At 34.6% G+C, this 27,697-nt stretch overlaps 1 protein-coding gene across 1 annotated transcript; it reads right to left on the bottom strand.

Annotated features, from left to right (window-relative positions):
* Nucleotides 1-712: 712 nt before the first annotated feature.
* ANGPTL5 (angiopoietin like 5) lies at nucleotides 713-26,267 on the bottom strand. Its single transcript, XM_066252761.1, is given in 11 exon segments — nucleotides 713-1,035; nucleotides 4,792-4,926; nucleotides 4,929-4,976; nucleotides 6,448-6,518; nucleotides 6,520-6,563; nucleotides 8,363-8,463; nucleotides 10,617-10,710; nucleotides 16,002-16,101; nucleotides 23,715-23,817; nucleotides 23,820-23,850; nucleotides 26,172-26,267. Coding segments are annotated over 11 exon segments (1,146 nt in total).
* Between the last annotated feature and the right edge of the window lie 1,430 nt (nucleotides 26,268-27,697).

Genomic DNA, 27,697 nt, shown 5'->3' with positions numbered 1-27,697 from the left:
GCAGAGAACCAGTTGTTAAATTATTTGAATCCCACCACTGAGTTCATACCATTTCCAATAGCTTAAAAAGAAAAGTATGTAAATGTGTCTTAGAATGCAACTGATCAGGATGTACATGTACAATAAATTTATTAAAAACAAGAATAAAATTATTAATCACAATAAGATGTGAAAACAAGAAGGACTTTATTTTTGTAGAAAATTCTTACTACTTATAAAATGTTGTGGAATTACCTGAAAATAGTAAAGTTTTTAAACTATGTGAAGTTTACATATTAATCAGCACATGATGTCTGATAATTGTCTTCTAGAAATAATTTGCAGATTATGTAAGTAAAATTTAGAATAAATATAGAAATAAGTATAATGCTCTCTTCAATTTTCCTAAAAATCTCTGATGTTTTAATGCTTTAAAGAAAAGAAAAACTTCTTTTAAAAAATGGACTCCAGAACACATCATAATTCACATAAAACAAATTTTATTACATATTATTAATATAGTTAGTAATAAAAGCATACACTGAGCCATGTTTTCTTTTATTAAAACTACAAAATTAAAGGTTTCTAATTATATTCTTAGCCCCCTGATGTCATCTATAGTTGAATTTTGGCTAAATTATTTTAAACATTTAGTGAAAACAGAAATGATATAAAAATATTTTATATATTATCAAAAATAACTGTAGAACTTGCATCATAATTTAATATGAAACTATGTGAAATATGGACTATAAGTTCTTCTAATTTTCATTGAAACAGATTTAATCTTGACAGGTGAGCTGTTTTTGGTCTATGTGCCCCACTGAATCCCAGTTACAAGCAGTTTTCCAAGGAAGTGATGAATACCATTCAGATTTGCTAGTAGACCACACTGGTTGAACCACCAGCCAGTGTTATTGTTGAGGTGACTGCAGCTCTTCACAGACTGACCATTGACCAAACATGCAGGACGACATCCATCATTATCAACATCTGCTGTGCTGAAAGGCATTGCATTTTGATTACCTTCTTTTCTGAAGCCCCGGAATGCATCACCTGAGTAAAATAGATTTTGTAAATGACTAAATTTAAAGCCACTTTTTTTGTAATTTTTAATTGACCTTTACCAACTTATTATGTAAAATCATTGCATCCAGAAAGATTTAAATTATTTTCTGCAAGATGTTATTTTAAAAACTCTCCTCCAGATTGCAATATGCCAAATCTGATGATGAATTTCTCAACATAATAGAGATCTTTAAGTGGATATTTGATATGAAATTATAATCCAAAAATGGAAGTTTGACTGTGTAGATTTATTTAATCAGATAAGTTAGGCCAAAGATGATTGTGTACAGACCTGTCATTCTTCAGGGAAAAGTAATGTAATGACTGTTAATTTAGGAAAAGAAAATAATTTACACATGGTAGGTTTTTATAACACAACCATTTTACAGGTATGAATGAATGTGAAACTTCTACATTTAAAAAAAAACTTAGATTTGTAACTGCAACAATTGTTTGGCTTTATTTATAAGGTACCAATTTTATATAAAATGCCCAATACCCTAATGAAAAAACTTAAGTACACTAAAAAACTTAAGTACACACTACTAAAATGTGCCTTTTCTTCAGGGCTTTCCATATAATATTTGAATTAATTGAATAATAGTTCAAAAGAATATAATTTGTAAAAGACTTACATTAGACATTATATGTATAATATTCCTGATATTTCCAAGGGTCTTTAAAGATTAAATATCTTGGCCAAGGCAAACCAGTTAACTAACTGGCAGGGTTAGAAGTCCTGTTTTCTTTTATAAATTTTATACAAATTAAAGATTCTAATTACTCTCATTGTACCTAGATTTCACCTACAGGAGTAAACTCTGCTAGTAAGTTTGAACTATAAGTGAAGCTATGTAAAACCTTTGAACAATTTAAAGCCCACATTCATGTCATTATGCTTCCAAAAGTTTAGCATCTCTTGAGATATGTCTTTGAGGAGCTGGAGAACTTCATTAGCAGTGGTAGCCTATCCTATCCCTGTACCCAGAGCCTCTGACTCTTTTCTTCATGAGAAACAAAATGTCCCCACTGCAAGTATTTGCAGAGAGAATATATTTTCAATATCCACATAGTATAAAATCTTTCCCAAGTTTAGATGAGAGAGACACTTCTGGAGCATTGACTGAATTATATGATCCCCTCACAGGTACTCTCCCTGGGCAAAGTTCAACTAACCTTCAGAAGCATATACATCCAATCTGTTTCTCCCCCTGTAAGATTTAAGAGATTATTTCAAAAATGTAATGCATGTGTTTGTTGGGGTTTTTGGGTGTTTTTTTTAAAGAAAGAACACATTAAAACTCACCACCATGTTTTCTCTGAGAGATTAGTTTTAAAATGTGGCACTTTGTTTTCTCTGAGAACCCAGAGAAATTTCTCTTGAGTTTAAGAATCGGGAATATATGTCTTTTCCATGGAAAAACTAGCTTGTTCAAATGTTCAACTTTCATAATTTCTATTTTTACTCTGAATTCAAAGTCATATTGGTAACTCACCCTTACTATTCACGTGATCACATTTAATCTCCTGGTTTTATCTGTTTCCATCTTAACATCCTACTGATAACATTTTCTTTAATTATGTGACCAATGATTAATGTTTACTTAACAACTTTATTGGAAAAATATAGAGGACAGTATGACAAAATTTGAGATTTATGTAATGAAAAACCTTTTTTGCCACTTAAAGTTTTATTTTCTACTTAGATTCTAATCATCCTTTAGAGAAATCCCACATAATCTTTTCCTAACACAGTATGTTCCATATTTATACGGCTCACAAAAATTAGGGGATCAAGAAACATGCAAATACTCTAATATTTTCAGCCTTTTGTATAGTGAATTTTCACCAATGAAATAAAAGTTGGTTTTGCATCTCATTTGCATAATTGAACAACTTTCTTTGATTTGTCATTTGCTTTTCTGATGTTCTTGTTTAATAAAAGAAATTCAAATGCTTTTTTTAATCACTGTATATTCATTTTGACATATCCCTAATTTTTGTGAACAGTATAGATAGTTCTTTATAGTTTTAAAGATGAAGCATGAAAAATTATATATATATTGTAACTTTTTTAAAGTTTTCCCTCTATGTCAAGATTTAAAAGATTTTAAGCTTTTACCTAATACCCCAATACCCTTTCCTACTTGTCACAGATTCCAACCATACCAGACAACTCTGCAGAACCAATAATTTTCCTTCCTCTTTACTTTGACTCAAACTACTCTCTTTGCCAACATTCATTTGCCAGAAGCCTCTCAATTCTTCCAAGTACAGATCAGTGGTTCTCAATTATAAAGATGCCAACATACCATCTGTGAATGCAAATACCTGGACTCAAATTTGTTGATTCAGATCCTGCAGGGCTTTCAAACCTTCCCAAGTTTAATCTACTATTAACCCCTTGTTGAAAACTACCTTTTCATGATGATTTTCTGTCTGCAATCAGTTAGAGTCATTTTCTCCCTCCTTTATTTTTCTTCATAAACAAAATGCTGTATTTTTATCTGCTGATTTCTAAGATAACTGAATTGGCCCACATATCGATTTATCTGTTTTCCTTACCTACATGCCTATAAAATTCAAATCATCTTTAAATTGGATTAAATTTAGAACTATCTTGAGATTAGTATACAGTACCTAAATACCTAAATAAATAGTATTTACCCTTTCAATATATATATATATATATATATATATATGTACCTGATATTTTCTTTAAATAATCGAGTATAGGAACAATGAACCAAAAATTAGACATTAATTTTGTAAATTGAAATAATAATGTGTAAAACACATTATTTCAAGTTAGCCTTTCAAGTCACAACATATAGGATAGTTAATGCATCCAGCTGATTTCTGTTTTATTCAAACAAAATTAATTTTTAATAATACATTTTGTATAATATTTTTACTAAAGCAGAGAATTGCTTTAAATAAGTTCTGTTCAACTTATTTTCTCTTTCAGTGGGTAATAAAACTAAATGGTCATTTTTTTCTTCCTCTAACCCCCAAAGTTTTATCAGTATTCTATTTTTAGTTTTATTTATCTACCCCTCTATATTGTGATCACTTAAAGACTTAGAAAAAGATATCATTTATTTCTGGATTTCTAAAACTAAAAATACATAATGAACAAGTACCATGATGAGCAGCAAGAGAGTTGAATTTAGTATTTCTGAACTCAAATTTAAAATGTTAGCATCAAAATATAAATGTAACATCAGGTATTTTGAAGTTCTAACAAATTAAGTTTATTTGAAAATGAGTAGGTGTACTGATGTATATTGAAAAACAACATTAAACTAGTTATTCTATTAGCCTGGGTTCTTGCCCTAGCTCAAATGTGATGAGCTGGGAATCTTGGGCAAGTCATTTAATATTTCAGGTTTCTTCACCTGCAATGTTAGAAGAATAATGATCAGCTCTAACATGTTATGACTTCTAAATGCCAGCCTCTCTGAACATGAAAATGTAAAAAAAATCTTCCAAGTCTAACCCACAGGCTTTCTATATAAAGAATCAACTGAGATTATATGTGGCAAATTGTTTTGAAAATAATAAAGCACTTCAAAATCATGATGTGGTGCAACAATCATAACACAATTTTAAAACTCAAGACCCAGTCATTTATCTGCTATCAGTTATGTGTCCTATACCAAGAGAAGTGCATGACTTTTATCTTCACCTAATATTGAGTCAGTTATATTTAAAGCTGGATAATTTTAGGAATAAAGAACTTACCAGCATTTCCTGAATACCATCCTAAGTGTATTTTAAAAAATCTTGTTTCATCCTCTAGCCAAAATTCATCATATGATGCATAAGCCAGTGTGTCATCTTCAGATTCCAATGCCACATACATCATAAAACTGGTACTTTTTGATTTACTATATAAAAAATCTTTTTTAGTCCTAGCCAAAATTCACCTGTAAAAACAAACAAACAAACACACACACACAGCTTTTCAAAATACAGTATTTCCAAGATGATTGTAGATCCAGAATGAATTATTAATCTTCCTAATTTATATGGTATCCTTCTTGCATGTTCTAGCCAATAGCTTTCTACTGTTCCATCCACCATGATATAACCTGCTTTGAAATATATTTCTGTACCTGAGTCGTGAAATTACTGAAGGAAGTAAGGGTAGTCAAAATAAACTTCAAAGAGTTGGGGACAGTGTGATAGCATTCAAACTCTTAAAACTATAGCTAAGACACTAAGTCCCTCTCCAGGGTTTACAAGGATATTTTACTACACACCACTTAGAAATGAAAATTATCCTAAAGAACTACAGAAAGGAAGGGGGTACAGGGGATGATAAAGAAGTACAGGAAGATGGGTCCCTAAGGGTCTGTGTAGTGCCTAGAAGTCTATGACATTTCAAATGTCCCTGCCGTCCTTCTCCTCTACCATAACCCCAAATTTAAGACCCCAAATTTAGGACTTAACAATATATTTAACTTAATCTCAAGTTTTAAATATATATATAAAGTACAAAGCAATCTGTTCATGTGAAGGGTACCTGTTTGAAGAGCTTTGTGTCAAAACCAATACAATTTCCTCATAAAAATAATTATAATGTAAGAAAGATAGCAATTCAGAGACTAAATGCAGAAAGAAGAATTCACTGGAAATTTAAAAGTTAACACTGAGTAAAAACAAATATATTAAATTCACTCCAAGACATGACAGCTGTTGGCCTATACATAATTTTTATTAGATTTCACCTCCCTTCTGAAATCACTGACATTCAGTGTTAAATCCTTTGATGACATTATTATGAGATGCTAAAGATTTAAATTATAACATCAGTAACTTAAAATAACATAAAAGTGATCAAAATCACCTGCAAATATTCCAACTAATATAAAATTTACAATATCAGAAATACTGATATTTCTATTCACTAGTAAGTTATGTTATTGTGTGGCAATAACATAAACAGATTTTATAATCAACCTGAGGTTTACATTTTTCAAATTTTGAGCATAATGATTCTAATTGATGTTAATTCATTTATTTATATAGACACAAGACACATCTGAAAAGTTTCAAGGTTTATGACAACCATGCCCATTCAGTTTTTTATTCTACAGATAGTTGTTGAGCACCTTTCAGAACTTCACAGGTGCATAGTGGATACTTCATGTACATCCAATTTAGAATTTTCACTCAAATCACATTTCAACAGGAATCTAAAATTAAAGATTTCCAAATTCCAAATGAAGACATACTTATTTTAAATATTTTTTCATAATAAGAAAGAGTGGTTTAGTCATACTTTTATATTCACAAGGACTTGCTATTTTTACTAACGATTTGACCAAGAGACAGTCTATAGATGTAATACCAAAAGGAAGAAAAATGATAGGGGAGAAATCAATATAATTTGACCTAAAAGGTTGCCAAATCCATCCAGATAATCACACCACAACCTCTGGAAATCAGTTATCACATCAATCCTTTATCACAGTCCATTCACCTCCTCTGTAATCCATGTCACACATTACCTAAAATAGACCTAGAAAAAGACAAAAATAACATACTATGATTTTCATTCTTTGATTTAAAACTCATGCTTCTCCCTTAAGCCTAGAGCAAGAAAAGAGACTTTCACTGAATGTTTTAATGCAATTGTATGATATGAATATATTCAGATATTTTTAAATCTCTAGAAATAATTTTATTATACAACAAATTTGTAGTTAACTGAAGTATAGTCCCTGTATTAGTCATTTATTAAATGTATAGATATTTGTAGCATTTTAAGGTTAATCTCTTACTCTTTAACTCTAAATATTTTTCTGTTTAGTAATAATAAGAATATGGTAAGATGTGACAGAGTGATGTATTTCTCTACAAATTAACTCTTCCTTTGAGCTGAAAATGCTGGCATTAAACAAAGGTATAAAATATTCCCATGTGTGCCTATCATTCAAGTTTTTTTTTCCAAAAGTCTGGAAGAACTATGTTTAGACAGATATTTTCAGACAGAAAGGCATGATCTATGTCCCATCTACACAGCATTTACTGTGTAAAATGTCCCTAAGAGGACAGCTGTAGGGAACCCATAGAAGTGACAGAGGCAGGAAATCAAGGTAATTCTCTGCACTAGAAACTTCCTGCTGCACAGAGAAAGGCAGTGTGGAGGGAGTTAAGGAACCAGCACTTTCCCATAATAGAGGTAATAATACATCCCGTTTCTTCAAAAATTAGAAGCCTTCCCTTTCCACGTCTGTTTAGGCCCACTTTTGAATCTGTAGGTGAAGTAATTTAAGTAATTGAAAAATTATGTATGTCCCACCTAATTTCTAATTTTTTGGCCTCTTGTCAATAGATGTCAAAAAATAATGTTAGTAATTCTAAGAAGAGAAACTAGAAGTATCTACATAGAAAAAGTAATTACTTTATTGTGTAATAAAGACTATCAAGAAGGTGTGATATCAATGCCATAAACTTTCTGATGCACAAAAAGGCACCCAGGAAAATTATATATATAATGTAGTATAATAACACAATTTCTAGTAAAGATTTCTTCTAGAAATCCTAGTATAAAACTAATAAGAATAAACATAAGTAATTTCTTTTATTCAATAAAAGAATGGCCTGACTTGTGGTGGAGCAGTGGATAAAGCATCAACCTGGAATGCTGAGGTAACCGGTTTGAAATCCCAGGCTTGCCCAGTCAAGGCACATATAAGAAGCAACTACCATGAGTTGATGCTTTCCTCCTCCCCTCCCCCTGCCCCCAGCCTCTCTCTCTCTCCTCTCTCTAAAACTACTAAAGAGAATCTTTAAAAGATATTTAAAAGAATGAATTAACTTCTCAATCTTTGTACTTTAATGGTTTTTTAATTACTAATTTATTATACAATCATATAAAATCACTTGCCATACAAAGAAATTATAATCATATATAGGAAGGGAAATCAAAAGTATTTTTAAGTAAGCTCTAAGGCAAAGCACAGCATTACTTTCTAATATTCATTAGCTAATTAAAGCAAGTAAGTATTTCTATTGCATAGTTCTGCCTATTGTAAGGATAATAAAAGATCTTACCTCAAAAAGATTTATTTTGAAAAGTGAATTTTATTTTGAAAACTGAAATAGAACAGTGAAAGACACTTTAGTTTTAAGCATTTATGGTTTGGGTAAAAATTCCAAAAAACCAAAATTTTGAAACTGAAACTTTTACTAATTTATTTAAATTTTTTCAAGAAAATAAGTAAATATTAAAGCAATTAAATTTTAAAATTAATTAAGTTGGTTGTATGCTTATCTTACTTCATATTATAAGGGAAAACTTTACCTCAAATGGGTATCTATATCTTTCTGGATAGATTATATATAAACCACTTGGTGTTTTGGTGACAGAGCCAACAGTATCTTTAATATCAGTACAATCTAAACCTAGAAAAGTAAAATTAGTTATTTAGGATATTTTCAAGTGTACATTTAAGATAATCATTTTACTGTAGAGAATTAACAGTGCTCTCTGAAATCATTATAATTTTCATCAGTGATATGATTTTCAACTCTTGGAAATGAAAAGTTATCTCAATTTTAGAAATAAGGAGAAAATGCATGGGAGAACTTGGATTAAAGAACATATGCTGTAATAACCATAGCATCACAGTTATTAGTATTCAATACTGTTTAAAAGTTTCATCTGGAATCAACATTTATTTAATATATTTTATAATTATACATCCTCTTGCCTAATAAACAATGCCCTTTCAAGAATCTAGGTTTATCTTGAGAGCATAATGTGTAAAGGTAATCTGTATGTACGGGGAGGAGAATATCCAATGGAGGTAAATAGATTACTACTGACCTATCTTGACTACTCTATTCAAAACCTCAGAAACTCTGATGTGTCGGGAAGCACTATTACAAGCAGCAAAGGGAGAGGAGGGGACAATCACTTTCTTCACCAACGAGAAATTTTGCTCAAAATTAGAGCTTGCTCTGTTGACAACAGAACTATATCACCCTATAATCACCCTCCCCAAAGCATTCTATAATTTCCAGGGAATTATAAACCTATTTATGTGGATATGAATATTACATTTTACTCTAATATTATATTTTATAATGTAATAAATAAATTCAACCCTTATAAGTGTCATTTACCCAGAAAAACAAACATGTGAAAGTCTAGGACTCCAGAGCCAGGAGCCTGGGTTTGAGTGTTAGTTCCACTATTCACTAATCGAAAGCATTAGGTAAGCTACTTAACCTTTTTTCTTATGTGTAATATAATTATAATAATATCTACTTTGTAGTGTTATTTTGATGATTTATATCATAAAACTTTATGTAAAGCACTTAGCACAGTGCCTAACACACAGTAAATATTCAAATAATCTCATCTACAAAAATTATCTATAAAATTGTTTGCTTTTCCCTTCATTTCCAGGAGACATTGATTTGTTGCCTTTGTTCTGAATTGCTGAGACATTCTTATAATACCAGTAAGTTTATGCTCAGAGATATGATAGAAATTTCCAAGGAAAGACTGATCAGGGTTGGAATCTCGGCTTTGACATCACCATCCAAATAAGTGTGAACAGATTATTTAGATTTTTCTGCATTGCATATTTCTCATCTGAATGATAATCAACATCACAACAAACCTTTATATTGTCTTACTATGTATGCAGCAGGCAATATTTTAGTAGCTTTTCATGTATTTACTTATTTAATCCTCACAACGGTATGAGGTAGGTATGGTCAATTTAACCAATGAGAAAATTGACATTAAAGAAATAGTGAATGAGGGATTTGACAAAGGCAGTCTGACATCAGACTCCATGCTCCTCATCAACATGGAACACTGGAACACTACCTAACTAGGGTGGTCATGGGAAATAAATGAGATCCAATAAAACAATAACAAAATAACATTAAAAAATGCCTATCTTAATACCTGACACATAGGAAATTCTCAGTATCTGTTTAGTCCCTCCCTTTTGTAGGGAAAAAAAAAAAGAGATCATATACTACTAGGAGTTCAATGATATTTATCTGCTTGCAACATTTTCATTTTAATTCATATTTGTAAGATTGTGGGGTGTTTTTCTTAAAAGCTCAAGCCTCTAGAAATCATTTTCTGTATGTTAGTACAAAAAAGTACTAAATTCTAGTTTGTCTTTTTTTCTTTTCAAATTTTACATCCCAATTTGATACAGTTTAAACATGTCAAAAATACTTTTTATATGTGGGAAGAACTCGGAAACTTTCTTTTCTTCTAACTGAAGATTTGTTATTAATAAAATGTAAAGGGGACCCCAAAATTCAGTTACATAAAACTATGCGATGGTCAACAGATTCAGAATATCTATACACAACCATGGCTTTCCTAGGGTCGGAAAGGTTTCCCAATTTAGGAAAGTACGTATAGTGCGAGTTGAAATGTGCTAAGTGTCAGATACTGTTCCTCCAGTCTGTTAGATAATAGTGAACTGTATTTTTAAACAAAACCTCTGAGTGCCCCAACCTGTACAGGAAAAATTTAAGCAATAAAAGACAAGAATGAAAGGCTGAAATACCAAAGTTCTCACCATGTGACTGAACTGGTCTGTAAGGAAAAGGGTCCAGCTGTTTTCTAAAAACCTCAGTAGTCAGAAGGAGAACTCGATTCATGAGCTCGTTAACCTAAATACACATGCACACATTTATACTTCAAAAAAAACCTCTTAGCTGAATTCTAAGCCTCTTATAAATCCAGCTCTGAAACATACATAATGGCCTTCCACATATGAGTGAAATCATATGGCATTTGTCTTGCTCTTACTGGCTTATTTCACTTAGCATAATGATTTCCAGGTCCACTCATGCTGTTGTAAAAGGTAAGATTTTCTTCTTTTTATGGCCACATAGTATTCCATTGTGAAAATATGTCATGGCTCTTTTTGTGCACTCATCTACTGATGGGCGCTTGGGCTGTTCCCAGATCTTGGCTACTGTAAATAATGCTGCAATAAATATAAGGGTGCATATATTACTTTGAATTCATGTTTCAGAATTCTAAGGAAGTGGAATTTCTGGGTCAAAAGGCCGTTCCATTTTTAATTTCTTGAGACAACTCCATACTGCTTTATACAGTGCTATACCAATCTGCATTTCCACCAACAGTCCATAAGAATTCCCTTTTCTTCACACCCTCTCCAGCATTTGTTGTTTGTTAATTCATTGATGATAGCCATTCTAATAGGTGTGAGGTGATATCTTTGTGGTTTTAATTTGCATTTCTCTGATGATTAGTGACATTGAGCATCTTTTCATGTGTCTATTGTCCATCTATATGTCCTCTTTAGAAAAGTGTTTATTCAGGTCTTTTGCCTATTTTTCAATTGAATTGTTTGTTCTTTTGGGGTTGAGTGTGTGTGTGTGTGTGTGTGTGTGTGTGTGTGTGTGTGTGTGTGTGTATGCGCGTGCGTGGACAGACAGGAAGGGAGAGAGATGAGAAGCATCAATTCTTTGTTGCGGCTCCTTAGTTGTTTATTGATTACTTTCTATATGTGCCTTGAACGAGGTGCTACAGCAGAGCAAGTGACCCCTTGCTCAAGCCAGTAACCTTGGGTTCAAGCCAGCAACCATGGAGTCATGTCTATGATCCCACACTCAAACCAGAGACCCCGTGCTCAAGCTGGATGAGCCTGCAGTCAAGCCAGCGACACCAGGGTTTCTAACCTGGGTCTTCTGCATCACAGTCCAACACTCTGTCCACTGCACTACCACCTGGTCAGGCTGTTCTCTTGGGGTTGAGTTTTATAGTTCTTTATAAATTTTGGATATTAATCCCTTATTTGATGTATCAGCAAATATGTTCTCCCATTCAGTGGGTTGCTTTTCTTTTTGTTGATGGTTTCCTTTGCTGTGCAAAACTTAGTTTAATACAGTCCCACTTGTTTAACTTTTCTCTCACTTCCTTTGCCTAAGGAGATACATCAGAAAAAATATTGCTATGAGAAATCTCTAAGATTTACAACCTGTATTTTATTCTAAGATTTTATAGTTTCATATCTAATATTTAATTCTTTAATCCACTTTTAGTTTATTCTTGTGTATGGTGTAAGAAGGTGGTCTAGTTTCATTTTTTTTGCCCATATCCAATTTTCTCAGTACTATTTATTGAATAGACTGTCTTTACTGCATTGTATGTTCTTGCCTTCTTTGTCAAATATTAATTAATCATATAGGTGTCAGTTGATTTTGGGGCTCCCTACTATGTCCCATTAATCTATATGTCTGCTTTTATACTAGTATCATGCTGTTTTAAATAAAATGACCTTGAAGTATAGTTTAATATCAACTAGCATGATTCCTCCATTCTTCTTTCTCAAGATTGCTGTGGTTATTCAGGGTCTTTTGTGGTTCCATATAAATTTTTGGAATATTTGTTCTAATTCTGTAGAATATACCATTAGGATCACAATAGGAATTGCATTGAATCTATAGATGGTTTTGAGTGATATGGTTGTCTTAATGATGTTAATTCTTTCTATCCATGAACATGGAATATGCTTCCACTTGTTTCTATCTTAATTTCTTTCTTCAGTGTCTTTTAATTTTCCAGTTTTTTTACATTATTGGTTAAATTTATTTCTAAGTATTTTATTCTTTTTTACTAGTATTGAATTTTAGAGAGAGGAGAGGGGAGGGAGAAGCAGGAAACATCAACTTATAGTAGTTGCTTCCTGTATGTACCTTGACCAGGCAAGCCCAGGGTTTCAAACCAGTGACCTCAGCATTCCTGGTTAATGCTTTATCCACTGTGCTACCACAGGTCAGGCTATTGTTTTTGAAGCAATTGTCAATGGTATTTTTTTTTGTTTCCTTTCTAATATATAACTATTGGTGTATTAAAATGCTAGTGATTTCTGGATATTTATGTTGTATTTTGCTACTTTACTGAATTAATTAATCAGTTCTAGGAGTTTTTTGGTGAAATCTTCACAGTTCTTTATACATAGTATCATATCATCTGCAATTTGACAGTTTTATTTCTTCCTTTCCAATTTGGATGCCTTTTATTTGTTCTTTTTGTCTGGATTGCTATGGTTAAGGCTGCAAGTACTTACAGTACTATACTGAATAAGAATGGTGATAGTGGACATTCTTATCTTATTCCTGATCTTAAGGAAAACACTTGTAATTTTTTGCCCATTGAGTATAATGTTGGCTGTGGGTGTGTCATATATGGCTTTTATTACATTGCAGCATGTTCCTTCTATGCCCACTTTGCTGAGAGTTTTTAACATAAATGGGTTCTTTATTTTATCAAATGCTTTTTATGCATCTATTGGTATGATCGTGCAATTTATATCCTCCATTTTCTTTATGTGGTGTATCATATTTGTTGATTTGTAGATGGTCTACCAACCTTGCATCCCTGGAATAAATCCCACTTGATCATGGTGTATGTATGACCTTTTAATGTATTGCTGTATCTGGTTTGCTAACATTTTCTTGAGGATTTAACATTTATGTTCATGAGGGATTACTGGCCTATAATGTTCTTTCTTTGTAGTGTTTTTATCTGGTTTTGAAGTTAGAATAATTCTGGCTTAGTAAAATGAGCTTGGGAGTCCCCTCTTCTCTTAAATTTTTTGGAATATTTTGAGAAGGAGAAGTGTTGATTCTTTTATGAATATTTGGTAAAATTTACCAATAAAGCCATTTGATCAAGGACTTTTGGTTTTTTTATTACTGCTTCAATTTCACTGTATGTAATCTGTCCATTCAGATTATCTGATTCTTCCTGATTCAGTTTCAAAACATTATATGTTTCTAGAAATATACCTATTTCATGCAGATTGGTCATTTTGTTGGTATATGATTTTTATAATATTTTCTTGCAGTGCTTTGTAATTCTTTGGTATCTGTTGTTAGTTTTCTCATTCATCTCTAATTTTATTTATTTGGGTCCAGTCTCTTTTCTTCTTGAGTCTGGTTATTGCTTTGTCAATCTTGTTTATCTTTTCCAAGAACCTGCTCTTAGTTTCATTGATTTTTTGTATTATTTTAGTCTCTATTTTATTTATTTCTTTTCTTTATTATTTACTTTCTTTCTACTCACTTTGGGCTTTGTTGTGTTTTTTTAAGTTCCTTTAAGTATAAGTTTAGATTGTTCATTGGGGATTTTCTTTGTTTCTTGAGGTAGGCATATAATGCTATAAATCTCCCTCTTAGGATTGCTTTTGCTGTGTCTCATAGATTTGGGGTTATTGTTTTCTCATTTTCATTTGTTTCAAGGTATCTTGTGATTTCTTCCTTGATGTCACTTTTAACCCATTCATTGTTTAGTAACCTGGTATTTAGCCCACATGCCTTTATGTGTCTTTCTTTGGGGGGGTGGACCTTATGATTTCTAGTTTCACACCATTATGGTCAGAGAAGGTGCTTGATGTGATTTCAATCTTCTTAAATTTATTGAGACTTGTATTATGTTCTAACATGTGATCTATCTTAGAAAATGTTCCATGTGCCCTTGAGAAGAATGTACATTCTGCTACTTTGGGGTGAAATATTCTGAAATTATCAATTAAATCCAAATGTGTAATATGTTGCCAGCTTTGTAATTAAATCCAACTGTGTAATATGTAAGCTGCTCTTTCTTTATTGATTTTCTGTCTGGAGGATGTATCCATTGATGTTAATGGGGTGTTAAAATCCCCTACCATGACTGTATTGCTGTTGATCTCTCCCTTTATGTTTATCAAGATTTATTTCATATCTTTAGGTGCTCCTACATTGGGTGCATAAATATTTACAAAAGTTATATCCTTTTATTAGTTTTCTCCCTTTATCATATATAGTGACCTTCTTTATCTATTACTATACTTTGTTTTAAAGTCTATTTTGTCAAATATAAGTATTGCTACTTCAGTTTTTTTGTTTGATTTCATTTGCATGAAATATTTTTTCCATCCCTTTACATTTTTTTTTTAATATTTTATTTATTGATTTGAGAAAGAGAAGCTAGAAAGAGAAAGGGGGGAGGAGCAGGAAGCATCAACTCCTTGCTGCTTCATAGTTGTTGTAATTTCTTCTCATATGTGCCTTAACTGAGCACAAGCCCAGGGTTTCAAACCTATAACCTCAGTATTCCAGGTCAACACTTTATCCACTATGCCATCACATATCAGGCTTCATCCCTTTCCTTTTCATTTGTGTGTATCTTATGTTTTAAAGTGGTCTCTTGTACACAGTATATATATGGGTCTTGCTTTCTCATTCAGTCAGATATCTTATGTCTTTTGATTGGAATGTTTAAACCATTTACATTTAAAGTAATTATTGATAGGTACATATTTACTGTCATTTTATTTTAACTATATTCCTTTTTTTTTACTTCTCCTTCTTCTCCTTCTTCTTCTCCTCCTCCTCCTCCTCCTCCTTCTTTTTCCTTTTCCTTACCCTCTGCCCCCACCCCCGCTCCCTCCTTCTTCTCCACCTCCTTTTCCTCCTCCTTCTTTTTCTTCTTCAAGCAGGCATTTTCACATTTCTTGTAATACTGATTTGATGGTAACAAACTCCTTTAACTTTTTCTTTTCATGGAAGCTATTTCCCCTTCCGTTTTTAAATAATAGCTACTACTTTTCTGGGTAAAGTAGTCTTAGTTGTAGATCCTTGCTTTTCATCACTTTGAATATTTCATGCTGATCCGTTTTGGCCTGAAATGTTTCTGTTGAGAAATCAACTGACTGTCTAATGGGAGCTCTCTTGGAAGTAGATAACTATTTTTCTCTTGCTGCTTTTAAGATTTTCTCTTTGTTTTTAACCTTTGCCATTTTAATTATGATGTGTGTTGGTGTGGGCAAGTCTCTGAGCTTTCTGGACTGTGTGTATTTATTCTTCACCAGGTTAAGGAAACTTAGGTCATTATTTCTTCAAATAGGTTCTCAATCTCTTGCTCTCTCTTTGTCTTCTCCTTCTGGTACCCTTATGATACAGATGTTGTTACATTTCATGTTGTTCCAAAGGTCCCTTAAACCAGTGCTTTTCAATCTTTTTACACTTGGGGACCAATAACCTAGCCAGCTGGAAATAGAAACACACAACAAATAAAGGTTTATGTTACTATGCATAACAGTGAAACAGGGTACGTGCTGGTGCTTGATTCCAAACTCCATAAGTACAATGTGTTGACTACTGCATAAGTTGGTCTGAATGCCTTCTATCTATTGCACATGATCTGTAAATGCTCTGTGTGGTGTAAAAGGTTGTTTGAACAAGCCTACAAGTTCCAAAGATATCTAAAACAACCTTAATAGTATTTTCATCAATAATACAGGTTGTTAAGTGGCAATCACCCTGAACATAAGCAAATTTGACTAAGATCATTGGATGTATAATCTTCATATAAAATCAGGGTGGTTAACTCTTTCATGGGCCAGCATTGGTTCACGAACCAACAGTTAAAAAACACTGCCTTAAACTATCTTCATTCTTTTACATTTTTTTTTAGTTTTGCTGATCTGATTGGATGTTTTTTTCTAAAATGTATTCCAAATCACTGATTTAATACTCTGCTTCATCCAAACTACTGTTTATTACTTCAACTGTATTCTTGATGTCAGATATTGTATTTCTTTCTGACTAGATCCTTTTCATGATTTCTATGTCATTTTTCATACTTACTATCTCATTGTTGAAGTTATCACTTAGTTTCTTGAGCATTGTCTGAATAATATCTGATAAATTGCTTATGTCCATTTTTGTTAGCTCTTTTTCTAGAGATTGCTCTTGTTCTGTCATTTAAGGCCTGTTTCTTTATTTCCCCATTTTATCTGCCTCTTTTTATTTCTATGAATTAGATTGATCTGATATTATTCCCAGTTTTCTTGTGGTGGTCTTATATAGTAGGTTGTTCTGTTGGGTCCAGTGGTATACACTTTTTGATCACCTGAGCTGTGTTTTCCAGGAATGTCCTTTGTGTGAGTTACACAGGCCCTCCTGTTGTAATTGAGTCTTGATTGTTATTAGCCCATTGTGCGTGGGATCAACCCTCAGGCTGGCTAGCTGTGAGGTTCTACCTCAGCCAATGCATGTCAGCAGTAGATTTGCCTTAGCTGGGTTTGGTGCCTAATGAACTTTCTCTTTGGATATGCTGCTTGTAAAGCTAATAAGATACAGCTTGTGATGTTCTCTGAAGCTGACTACTGGGTGTGTTGGTTCTAGGCCTCTTTGGAGGGAACTGGTGCAGGCCAATGTAAGACACTGCTTGTTACTAGCCCTCAGCCACCTGTTTGGAGCTACAAGTGATCTATAGTTTGTTGTAGCCTCTGCTGGGCTTAGGTGCACATGGAAAGGACCAAGCTGAACACCAATGCCAGCTTTTTCCAGCACTAGTCCCAGGGGCAGGTCAGCAAAAGCCCTAAGGCACCCTGAGATTCACCTCCAGCTTCCTATTAGGCTCTGGCACTACAAAAGCCTCTGGAGGAGTCAGGAGGATAGAGCTATTGGATCGCTCCTGTAAGGCCAGGAGCCATGGCTGTCACTATCAAAGCAGCCGCCTGGCCCATTCAGGTTCCCATTGGATTCAGGCAGATGGTAAAGAAACGGCAGAGTCGGAGGATGGTGGACCATCCTATTTATTGGTGTCTCACCAAGACAGGCAAACCACAAAAGAAGACAAGGGAAAAGCAGAAAACCAGCTCTTCCCATGAAGGGCAAGGGATCAGGGAAGCCCCTGCAATCGTGATAGCAGGAACTGTGTGTCCCAGCTCCTGGTCTGTCCCACTTTATAGTGTAGAAAACCAAAATCCCTTAATCCAATATACAAACAAGGAAGTCTCTGATACAAAGTCACTTATCCAAGGCATAATTGGATTCCTCATGAGAGTGCACCACCCAGATCATAAAATCAGTCAAAGGTGTGGGGAAAAGCTTAGTCCTAAAACCAAACCTTAGGCTACAACGACCTGGCCTGCTTATAGCCTGTCCCCCACAACCAATATAAGTCACAAGCGAGCAAACATATATATCATATTTACAAACTTATTTGACCAACAGCTCCTAATGGGGAGGTGCCAGTCAGCCTTCAGGAAAGGTGGTGGAAGTGGCCTTACCCCAGAGTCACAGGTTTAACTCTGTCTCAATTTTTCCCTCAAACTCAGCAAGTCAGAGCATTAGGAGTCAGAAAGGTGGAGCCTTGAAGCCCAGACTGTGGATCTGCTGGCTGTCAAAAGGGTAGTTCTATTGATTTGCCATGATAAGAAAGCTCCAGAAAGATTCATGGGAAAGTGGGGAGAATTGCTTCCACCTCAAAGCCAGACAACTGAGTCACTGTCACTCCATAAGTCTGTCCAGACCTCTCCTCCCTGGCCAAGGCTGCTGACTCCTCAGCAGTATCTAATCTCTCCAGGGTGGAGAAAATTTCTTTCCCCCAGGCAAATGCCACAGGGAGGGGAGTGCTCTGCCCAAGAATGATGGTAACTGCATTATGGGAGAATGACTCAGCACAGAGATTTTGGTAGCTATCCCTCTGTGTCTCTCCCCAGAGTTGGGGTGACATGATTTAATTCCTATTCGTTTAAGTCAGTTTTCCTTCTACATCCTTAACTTAACAGCCACTCCATCCCTGCACCACTCCAAGTATTTCCACAGATTGCAATGCCCTACCCTTATTTTCCAACCTTTTTGACCTTTGAAGCATTTATTCATCTTCCATGACTTAGCTCACAAGCTCTATCATCTTAGAAGGTTTCTTCCATCTTGAATCTTAGATATCTCTTTTGTTTCATTCCAACTGAATTCCAAACATTTTCAATAAATTATTGTAAAGCCAGAAGCCACGGCCAGGGCCACTATCACAGCCGACCGACCCATACAGGTTCATATTGGATTCGGACAGTCGGTAAAGAAACAACAGAGCCACAAACTGGTGGGCCATAGCCTTTAATCTAGCTTGCACCCAGCGGACAAGTAAAAATACACACTGGGCTCCAAAACCCAGTCACATTCAGTGCTCACAAAGCTACTGATTTATCCGAGTTTCCTAGTGTAAAGCCAGGAGGCACGGCCAGGGCCAGCATCAGAGCAGCCCAGCCCATGCAGGTTCGCGTTGGATTCGGACAGTCGGTAAAGAAACAATGGAGCCAAAAACTGATAGGCCATTTTCTTTAATTCTAGCTTGCACCCAGCGGGCAAGTAAAAACATACACTGGGCTCCAAAACCCTCCCACATTCAGTGCTCACAAAGCCACTGACTTATCCGAGTTTCCTAGAATTAAAGGTTTCTAGCTCACCAGCTTTATTCTCCTCAGTTCCCCATCTCCTTCCTTCTCCCAGATACAAACTCTACCGAAACTGGCATCTCACTCAGCACTCCGCCATCTTGGCTGCTTCTCCTGGCCTACTCCACGTGGCCTCCTTCTGCTCTCTGCTCTGCTCTCTCCGCTAATGATCCCAGGAACCAAGAGAACAAACTCTGTTCTGCCCCCATTTTATATTGTAGCTTCACAACCTCTAATCCAATATACAAAGTAGGGATGTCCCTAATACAAAGTCACTTCTCGGAGGCATGATTGGATTGTACCGCCCCACTTCAAAAAGGGTGGGAAAGGCTTAATCCCAAAACCAAGCCCCAGGCTACAAGGATTCTCAACACACATTAATATTACCTGGGTGATGGCCTCCTCGTGGGCAGCGTAATCTTGAGACTTGTTTGGAGGTTCTAGCAGGGGAGCGCAGCTACTCGTATACCCTTGACCGAAGAACGGTCCTCTCCTCTAGTGGGGAAGGTCATCCTCTTCGACCGAGCGTGCAGCTTCAGGAGGGACGCACATGGAGCGGTGAGGGAGGAAGGGGACACCCGCCTAGCCAGCCAGATCAGCCGAATCAACCCTGGCGATCAATGGGGTGACAGATGTCGCAGCCAGATCGCCCTCACATCCAAGGGCAGCGTAATCTTTAACAAAGTGAGCATAATACATTTTATCTGCCCAACAACATCTTAATAAAACTATGCTTCGTGATTGTGGGTCAAATAAGTTTGCAAATATGATGTATATGTTTGCTTGCTTATAGTTTGCATTGGGTGTGGGGGACAGGCTGTAAGTAGGCAGGGTCCTTATAGCCTAAGCCTTTCCCACCCTTTTAATACTAAAATCTTCTCAACACTAAGCTTTTCCCCACATGCTTGACTGTTGCATGATGTGGGGTGGTGCACTCTTATGAGGAATCCCATTTATACCTCAGATAAGTGACTTTGTATCAGAGACTTCCTTATTTGTATGTAGGTTTAAAGGTTTTGATTTCTACACTATAAAATGGGGCAGACCAGGAGCTCTCTCGCTTGGTTCCTGAAATTAGCATTGCAAGGAGAAGCAGCCAAGATGGTGGAGTGCTGAAAGAGAAGCCAGTTTATGCAGAGTTTGTGCAGAGAGAAGAAGATGGGGGACAGTGGTGAATAAGGCTGGTTATGTAGAAACCTTTGATTCTAGGAAACTTGATAAGTCAGTGGCTTTGGGAGCCCTGAATGGAAAAGGCAGTGTTTTCCCACTGTGTGTATTTCTTGCCTGCTGGGTGCAATCTAGGATTAAAGGTAATGGCCCACCAGGTCTTGGCTCTGTTGTTTCATTACCATCTGTCCGAATCAAATGCGAACCTGCATTGGCCAGGTGGCTGTGATGGTGGCCTGGCTACTGGATTTACATTGATAATTTAGATAACCTCAAACAATTTAATTGAGAGATAACGTTCTGAATATCAATTTTCACTTTCTAAGATGAGAGATACAGAAGCAGGAGATCCAACACTCATTGATTCTTACTATATAAGAAAGTAAAAGGCAATAAACCCCTATCATGCAATTCAATTTTAAAAATAAACCTTTCTCTTAATTTCTTATATTAAACCACATTTTTATATAAACAAATTGCAACTCCACATCATAAATAATAGTCAAAACTTTTGTTTATTGTTTTCTGGTTGAATTTTTACTATTTTTTTTCCTTTTCAACATGTTTTTTTTATTTTAAAATAGTCTTACTGTTAAACAGAATAGTTGCAACAAGAGTACAAAAAACTTTTTTCCTAAACTATTTGAGAGCATGCTGCCATGATGTCCCTGGGTATTTCAATGTGTATTTCTTATACCAAAGACATTCTCTACAACAAAACCATCAAAATCAGTAAGTAAACATTGACTATCATATATTTCTCATACCTCATGCAACTTTCTCTAGTTATACTGATGATGTCTTCTATGACAAAAGGAACCACACATTACTGGATTTATTATTCTTTCAAAAATTGTTTTATTTCTATAATCCTAACTTCCACTCTAGCAGTAGAATCACATTCATAATTCTCAATATTTTAAAATCTACCTCACCCAGACTTCATTTCTCTTTTTTACTTTCAGTCTGTTACTTTCTCTTAGATTCTTCCTGATTTTAAATATGCCCTTTCTTGTAGAAAAAACATTTTTATTTGTTTGTTTTTAATTGAATTTATTAAAAGTGACACTGGTTAATAAAAGTATATAGGCTTCAGGTGTATATTTCTATAATACATCATCTGTATATTGATGTGTGTGTTCACCACCCCAAGTCAAGTCTCCTTCCATGACCATTTACCCCCCCAAAAAAATACCCTCTTCTACTTCCTCCCACCCCCTTTTCCCTTTGGCAATCATGTCTGTGTATCTATAAGTTTTTTGTTTGTTTGTTTATTGTTTGTTTCTTTTGCTTAATCCCTTCACCTTTTTCACTAGCCCTGCAATGTCCCTCCCTTCTGACAGCTGTCAGTCTGATCTCTATAAGTCTGTGTCTACTCCCTGGTTTGAGGGTTTGAGAAGCTTAAGACACTTGTGTTACACATAGAATTAAACACATTAAAGTGAGCTTTACATACTTTCTGGCCTAAGAATCATAGCCCTGTAAGAACTGAATCAAATCATCACCTCTCTCATTTATGACTCCCCTTCATCCAACCCCTATGTACATATAATAGACCCGTGATGGCGAACCTATGACAAGCGTAGCCATATTCGATGACAGGCAGCCGCATGCAGCTGCCTACCAGAGAAGTATAAGGCTGCATGCTGAGAAGGACGTTTCATCCTCGGCTGCGGCACGGCCAGGTAGAGTAGCCAAGGATAAAACATTTGCTGTAGTGTAGACACTCTGTGCCGGATGTCTGTAGGCCAAAACAACAGAACTCTGGCACAAAGCGTCTAGTTCTGGGACTTCTGGTTAGGCCATTAGGGGATCTTTGACCTCACTTTTGGCTGGTGGAGCAGGGAGCAGAGGAATGCTGCGGGGGATGCACCTCTGAAGGCCCTGTGATCGCCATTACCAGCAACCACATAACCACAGCAACCATCATCCAATCTACTGTTCTGGGGTGTCATGGATTTCTAATTGACCATCATTACTGAGATAAGTGAGGGGGAGGCTGGGAGAGGCGAGGGCCTGTGCTATGGGTGCCGTCTCCTGCCATTAGAAATAACGGCAGCCATCTTAATTTACATAAAATGCAACTTGCAGAATTTCAAGACAGCATCTGGGCTCAGGTGTTTGTCAACTTGAGGTCAAAGCTTGAGAATCTGGAAATGTGCCGCTTGGAGAATCAAGAGGAGTGCCACTACGAACAGGAAATTTGGAGTGCCTGGAACCTATTAGCAGACACTTTAGCACCCTGAAAAATATAGCAGTGGTTTTACTCACAATTTTTCCCTTTACATACTTTTGTGAGACCTTATTCTCAGCGTTAAATGATATCAAAACTAACAAAAGAAACAGATTGACAGATGAAGTTAGTAGCACTTGCTTGGGCTTGAAGTATACAAAATACCAACCTTCAATTGAAGATTAATCCAATGAAATTCAGCAACAAAAAAGTCACTAATAGGCAGGTTAGTTAAAGAATTCCTCCTCCCCCTCACTTATCTTAGTTCACAGCACCCCACACAAGTTAAATAATATCAAGACCAACAAAAGAAACCGACTGACAGATGAACAAAAAAGTCATTAAGCAGGTAAGTTAAATAATTAGTATTTGGTTTATTAAATACCGTTATATATTACAATTATAATTTTTGTTATTTAAACTATAAATATCACAAAATTATAGTTTTTTTCTCGAAGTGACATACCACCTGAGTTATGCTCCGTTTTTTGGCGAATTTTGATACACCAAGCTCAAAAGATTGCCCATCACTGTAATAGACCATCAAAATTACTACATTGTTACTAAATAGTTTTATACAAAATTTGAGATTTTAAAATGTTTTCTTTTTTATGCTTTGTTACATAAATTGCTGTGAATATATAATATAACATTGTAGCAGTTATTAATGAATTCCCCCTTCAAAACTAAGGTGAAATTTTCTATTGTCTCAAATGGAATATGAAAATAGTTCTAGGCAAATTGATATAATACTACAATCAGTGCACTTTGGTTTGCCCCTTCCTTCTGTGGTCTATGGATGCCACAGGCCCATATAGAAGAAGGATGTGTTCATTTACCAAGTATTTGCTAAGCACATACTATGTGTCAAACACATAAACACCTCTGGCCTAGGATGATCAGAACATACATAAAATGACCCAAACAAAAGCTAAAGCATATTTTTTCTATGTCTACACTAGAAAAAATAAAATCATACAGCTTTATAATTGTGGTTATTTGTATACTTACTATACGTGAAATGTTTTTCTTCTCGTGTAATTTTAGTTTTAATATCACATGATTCCTCACAATCTTCCTTATATACAGTAACATTACTTTTGCTTTCATTTTTTGCATAGATACATCTTCTACAATGTTTACTGGAGAATCCTTTAAACAATAGAAATAAAAATATATAAAGCATGTTATATGGCCAAATATACAATAAATAAAAAGGTTAAAGAGAAAATATGAGATTTCAGGACATAACAAGGATGACTGATAGAAAAAGAAAAACCATTAATAAATTGGTTAGCTAAACTTTCATTAGTAAACCCTATAGGTAGATTTTGAGTATGAATAACAAATATTTGTTAATTCAATACTTTTTCTGTCCTCTTTTTCCTTTTTTTCTTTTCTTTTTCTTTTTCTTTTTTTTATTAAGTGAGAGGCAAGGGGGCAGAGACAGACTCCTGCATGTGCCCTAACCAGGATCCACTCAGCAAGCCCCCTACCAGGTGATACTCTCTGCCCATCTGGGGGTGTTGCTTCATTGCTCAGCAACTGAGATATTTTTAGTGCCTGAGGCAAGGCCAAGGAGATATCCTCAGTGCTCAGTGCCCAGGTCCAACTGGCTCAAACAACTTGAGCCATGGCTGCAGGAGGAGAAGAGAAAGAGAGAAGAAAAAGGGGTGGAGAAGCAGATGGTCACTTCTCCTGTGTGCTCTGACTGGGAATCAAACCCAGGACTTCTACATGCTGGGTCAATGCTCTGCTGCTGAGCCAACCAGCCAGGGCCTGTTCTCTTTTTTCTTAAATTCCAAAAGGACTTAGTGTCATCCCTTGGTATCCACAGGGATTGATTCCAAGACCCTTGTAGATACCCAAAAGACATAGTATTTGCATATAACCTACATACATCTTCCAATACACTTTAAATCCTATGTAGATTAGTTGTAATATCTAATACAATGTAAATGTTGCATAAATAGTACTTATAGTATATTGTTTAGGGAATAATGACCAAATAAGTTTGAACTCATTTAGTACAGATGCAACTATCATAACCCTAACTTTATGGCAAGGTCAGCATTAACATAACTTTTTTTCCAAATATTTTCAATCTGCAGTTAGCTGAATCTGTGGAGGCAGAACCCACAGATATGGAGAAACAAACTGCCTTTAGACTTTACTTTTTATAACTGTGACTCTGTGTGGCTTTAACTTCTAGACATTCGTGTGTATGATACCGTGCTAGGCCTTCCTTTTGGGAATCTTGCAATTTGAAATTCCTTGAACATGAACTAAGAGGATTCCTTTGAGATACCTACAACAGTTCTATGCCAAATGGAGAGTTTCTACCACCAATTATTAAAAATCATGTTGAGGGGTAAGGGGGTGAAGAAATGTGTAGGAGAATTGTCACTTTTGTATAATTTAGATATTTAAAAGTAAAGTATTCATAGACTTGAGAGGTATCAGTAATCACAGGAAAAAAGCATAAAATTTTGCTTTACACAATCAACAGCAGATGTCATTCTAAAAAGCCAACTACAGTAGTCATTCCAAAAGTATCTATTCTTGTTGGTACTATGGTTTCTTCACTGTTAAAAAATTGTTTTGATATAAGTTGTATAGAACTTAAAAAAGTGTTATTTTAAAAATATTAATAATTACAAGCTTTGTTTTCCTTTGACCTGGATATTGAGAGAGAGGTAAAGAGCTAATCATATTATAAAAGATATTCGCCCCAAAAAGATAAACACATTTTGTTACATAAATCTATCTTTAACTTCTTGCTCCTAACACACTAGATGTTTCCAAAAACCCAGGCTAGAAGTATATTTTTTCATATTTAAATAAGATTCTTAAATATTTAATATTTTAGAGAATTAAATTATTAATATTTATGTAACTTTTGTAGAATTTATTTTTCATTACCCTTGGAATTTCAGAATCTGGTATCCATACAGTGGTAAATACATTTTATAATATTTTAAAATTATAAACCAACATTTAAATATGTAGCATTCAAATCCCCATCTACTCATACTATTGTATATATTAGCTATTATTCTGACATTGTTTTAAATAAAATTGTCTAATATCTGAGGTAACACTCATGAGATTATATTTGAAATATGAAAGTTATAGAAGTTATTTTTAAGTAAAGTGACTTTTTTTATTACCTACCAGATAGTTCATTATCAAAGTTAATCAGAAATAGATGGCTGTTTTTAACCTAGGCCTACAACTTCTTTAAAATATTATTATTTTCACAAAAAAATGGGTTGAGTCAATCCTCAGTCTATGGTTTCCTGTTTAAAAACAACATCATTTAAGCAAAGTTTCAGCATTTTTGAATAAACACATTAATTTTTCCATAAATTATATAGGGTAGTATGATTAATCTTTTCAAACATCTAATAAAAATCTTTTAAAACTGTATAATCATCCTTTCTTAGCTAAAATAATATTGCTGAAATTCTTACCATAGATTGATGTACACAGTTACCTTGTATAGTTTCTCCACAAATAAAAATATATATATTTAAGAACAAGAGCAAGACGTGGGAAAGATACATCATATTTTTCTTGGAGAAATAAAAGCTGCTTCAAATATCAGTACGCTCTCTGTGGAAAGAACTACAGTGCATAGAGTTTTCAGACAAAAACTTCTGGCAGGTGTACAACAAAAACAGAAGCCAATACTTTCTGGTTTCCATGCCTGCATTTGAAACAACACTCGTCATATGAAAAACAAGGTAGCCTCTAGAGATTCTGTCACTTGAAGTTATAAAAGTCTTCTTTTTATCACTACATGCATTCATTTTAAATTCATGCCTTTGGAATATGGGCAATAGAAAGATAGATCATGAATTTATAAATTCCTCTAGTTTTTATGAGTCAGATTTTATTTTGCATTAGAGAAAATGCCTTTGAAAGATATACCTCAATAATTGTGGACTGACTTAAATAAAAAAATAAAAGTAGAAATGAGTGATGGAATGGGAACAGGGTTACTTGAAACTATTTCTACAAAATACTAAGTAGAAATTTTATCAGTGTGGAAGCAGATAGGTAATTCAGAGCTAAAATATGTTTTATGCTTCTAATTGAACTTAGATATCAGTGATGGTCATACTAGCCTCATAAATGCCAAATTTCTGGAACTCTAATTGATTTATATGTTTTACATCTATATTGCTAAAACTTGAACATGTTTGAACACAGGGAACTAATGTTATTGAAAATTACCACTCTCTGAAAGTTGATAGACCAATGTCTGTGACCATTCTCCATACAATGGCTCTTTCTCTTCATTATCTAAACATGCCTAAGTCTTCACTATCTTAAAATTAAGAGACGAAGCAAAACTTTCCAGTCTTGATTCTTGTTCAAGGTATTATTTTTCTCCATTTCCTTTCCTAGCCTGAGAATCACAGAGCAGGGATCCTAGTTTTTATGGTTCTAACATAGTGATTGGTATACAATAGGCACTCAAATATAAATTAATGAGTCATATCTTAAATTAATCCTCTATTCTCTGCTTTATTTCCTCACCACCTATTATTTAAACCTAAACAACTCTTATCTCTAAACCTAGTGAAGCTTTCTCTGAGTTTCTCCAATGAGGCAGTATGGGGTGTTTGGGAGTGCTGGCTCTGGGATCAGACTGCCTGGGTTTTAATCTTGATTCTCCAACTCCCTGGTCTGGAGACTTGGGCAAAGATACTTAATATCACTGCAGCTTAATTACTGCCTTTGAAGAATGGGAATGATTTTGTGGATAAAATGATTTAATACATGCAAGCACTTAACACAGTACATGGAAAACAACAAGCACTCAAATGTTCGGTGGTGTCATTGCTATTATTTGACTTGATCAATTAATACAATTCTAACATTGTTGACACTACAATGACCTTTAAAAACTATATTAGGAGTAGATGAGTATATTTCTTTAACCTTAAATTTCTAGTTGAAATCTTATGAAATTGAAATGAAGATGGTAGAA

This window comes from Saccopteryx bilineata, chromosome 1 (genome assembly GCF_036850765.1).
Source record: "Saccopteryx bilineata isolate mSacBil1 chromosome 1, mSacBil1_pri_phased_curated, whole genome shotgun sequence".
Lineage (NCBI taxonomy): Eukaryota > Metazoa > Chordata > Mammalia > Chiroptera > Emballonuridae > Saccopteryx > Saccopteryx bilineata.
Note: the sequence above shows the minus strand (reverse complement) of the source record. Positions and strands in the feature narration are given on the sequence as shown.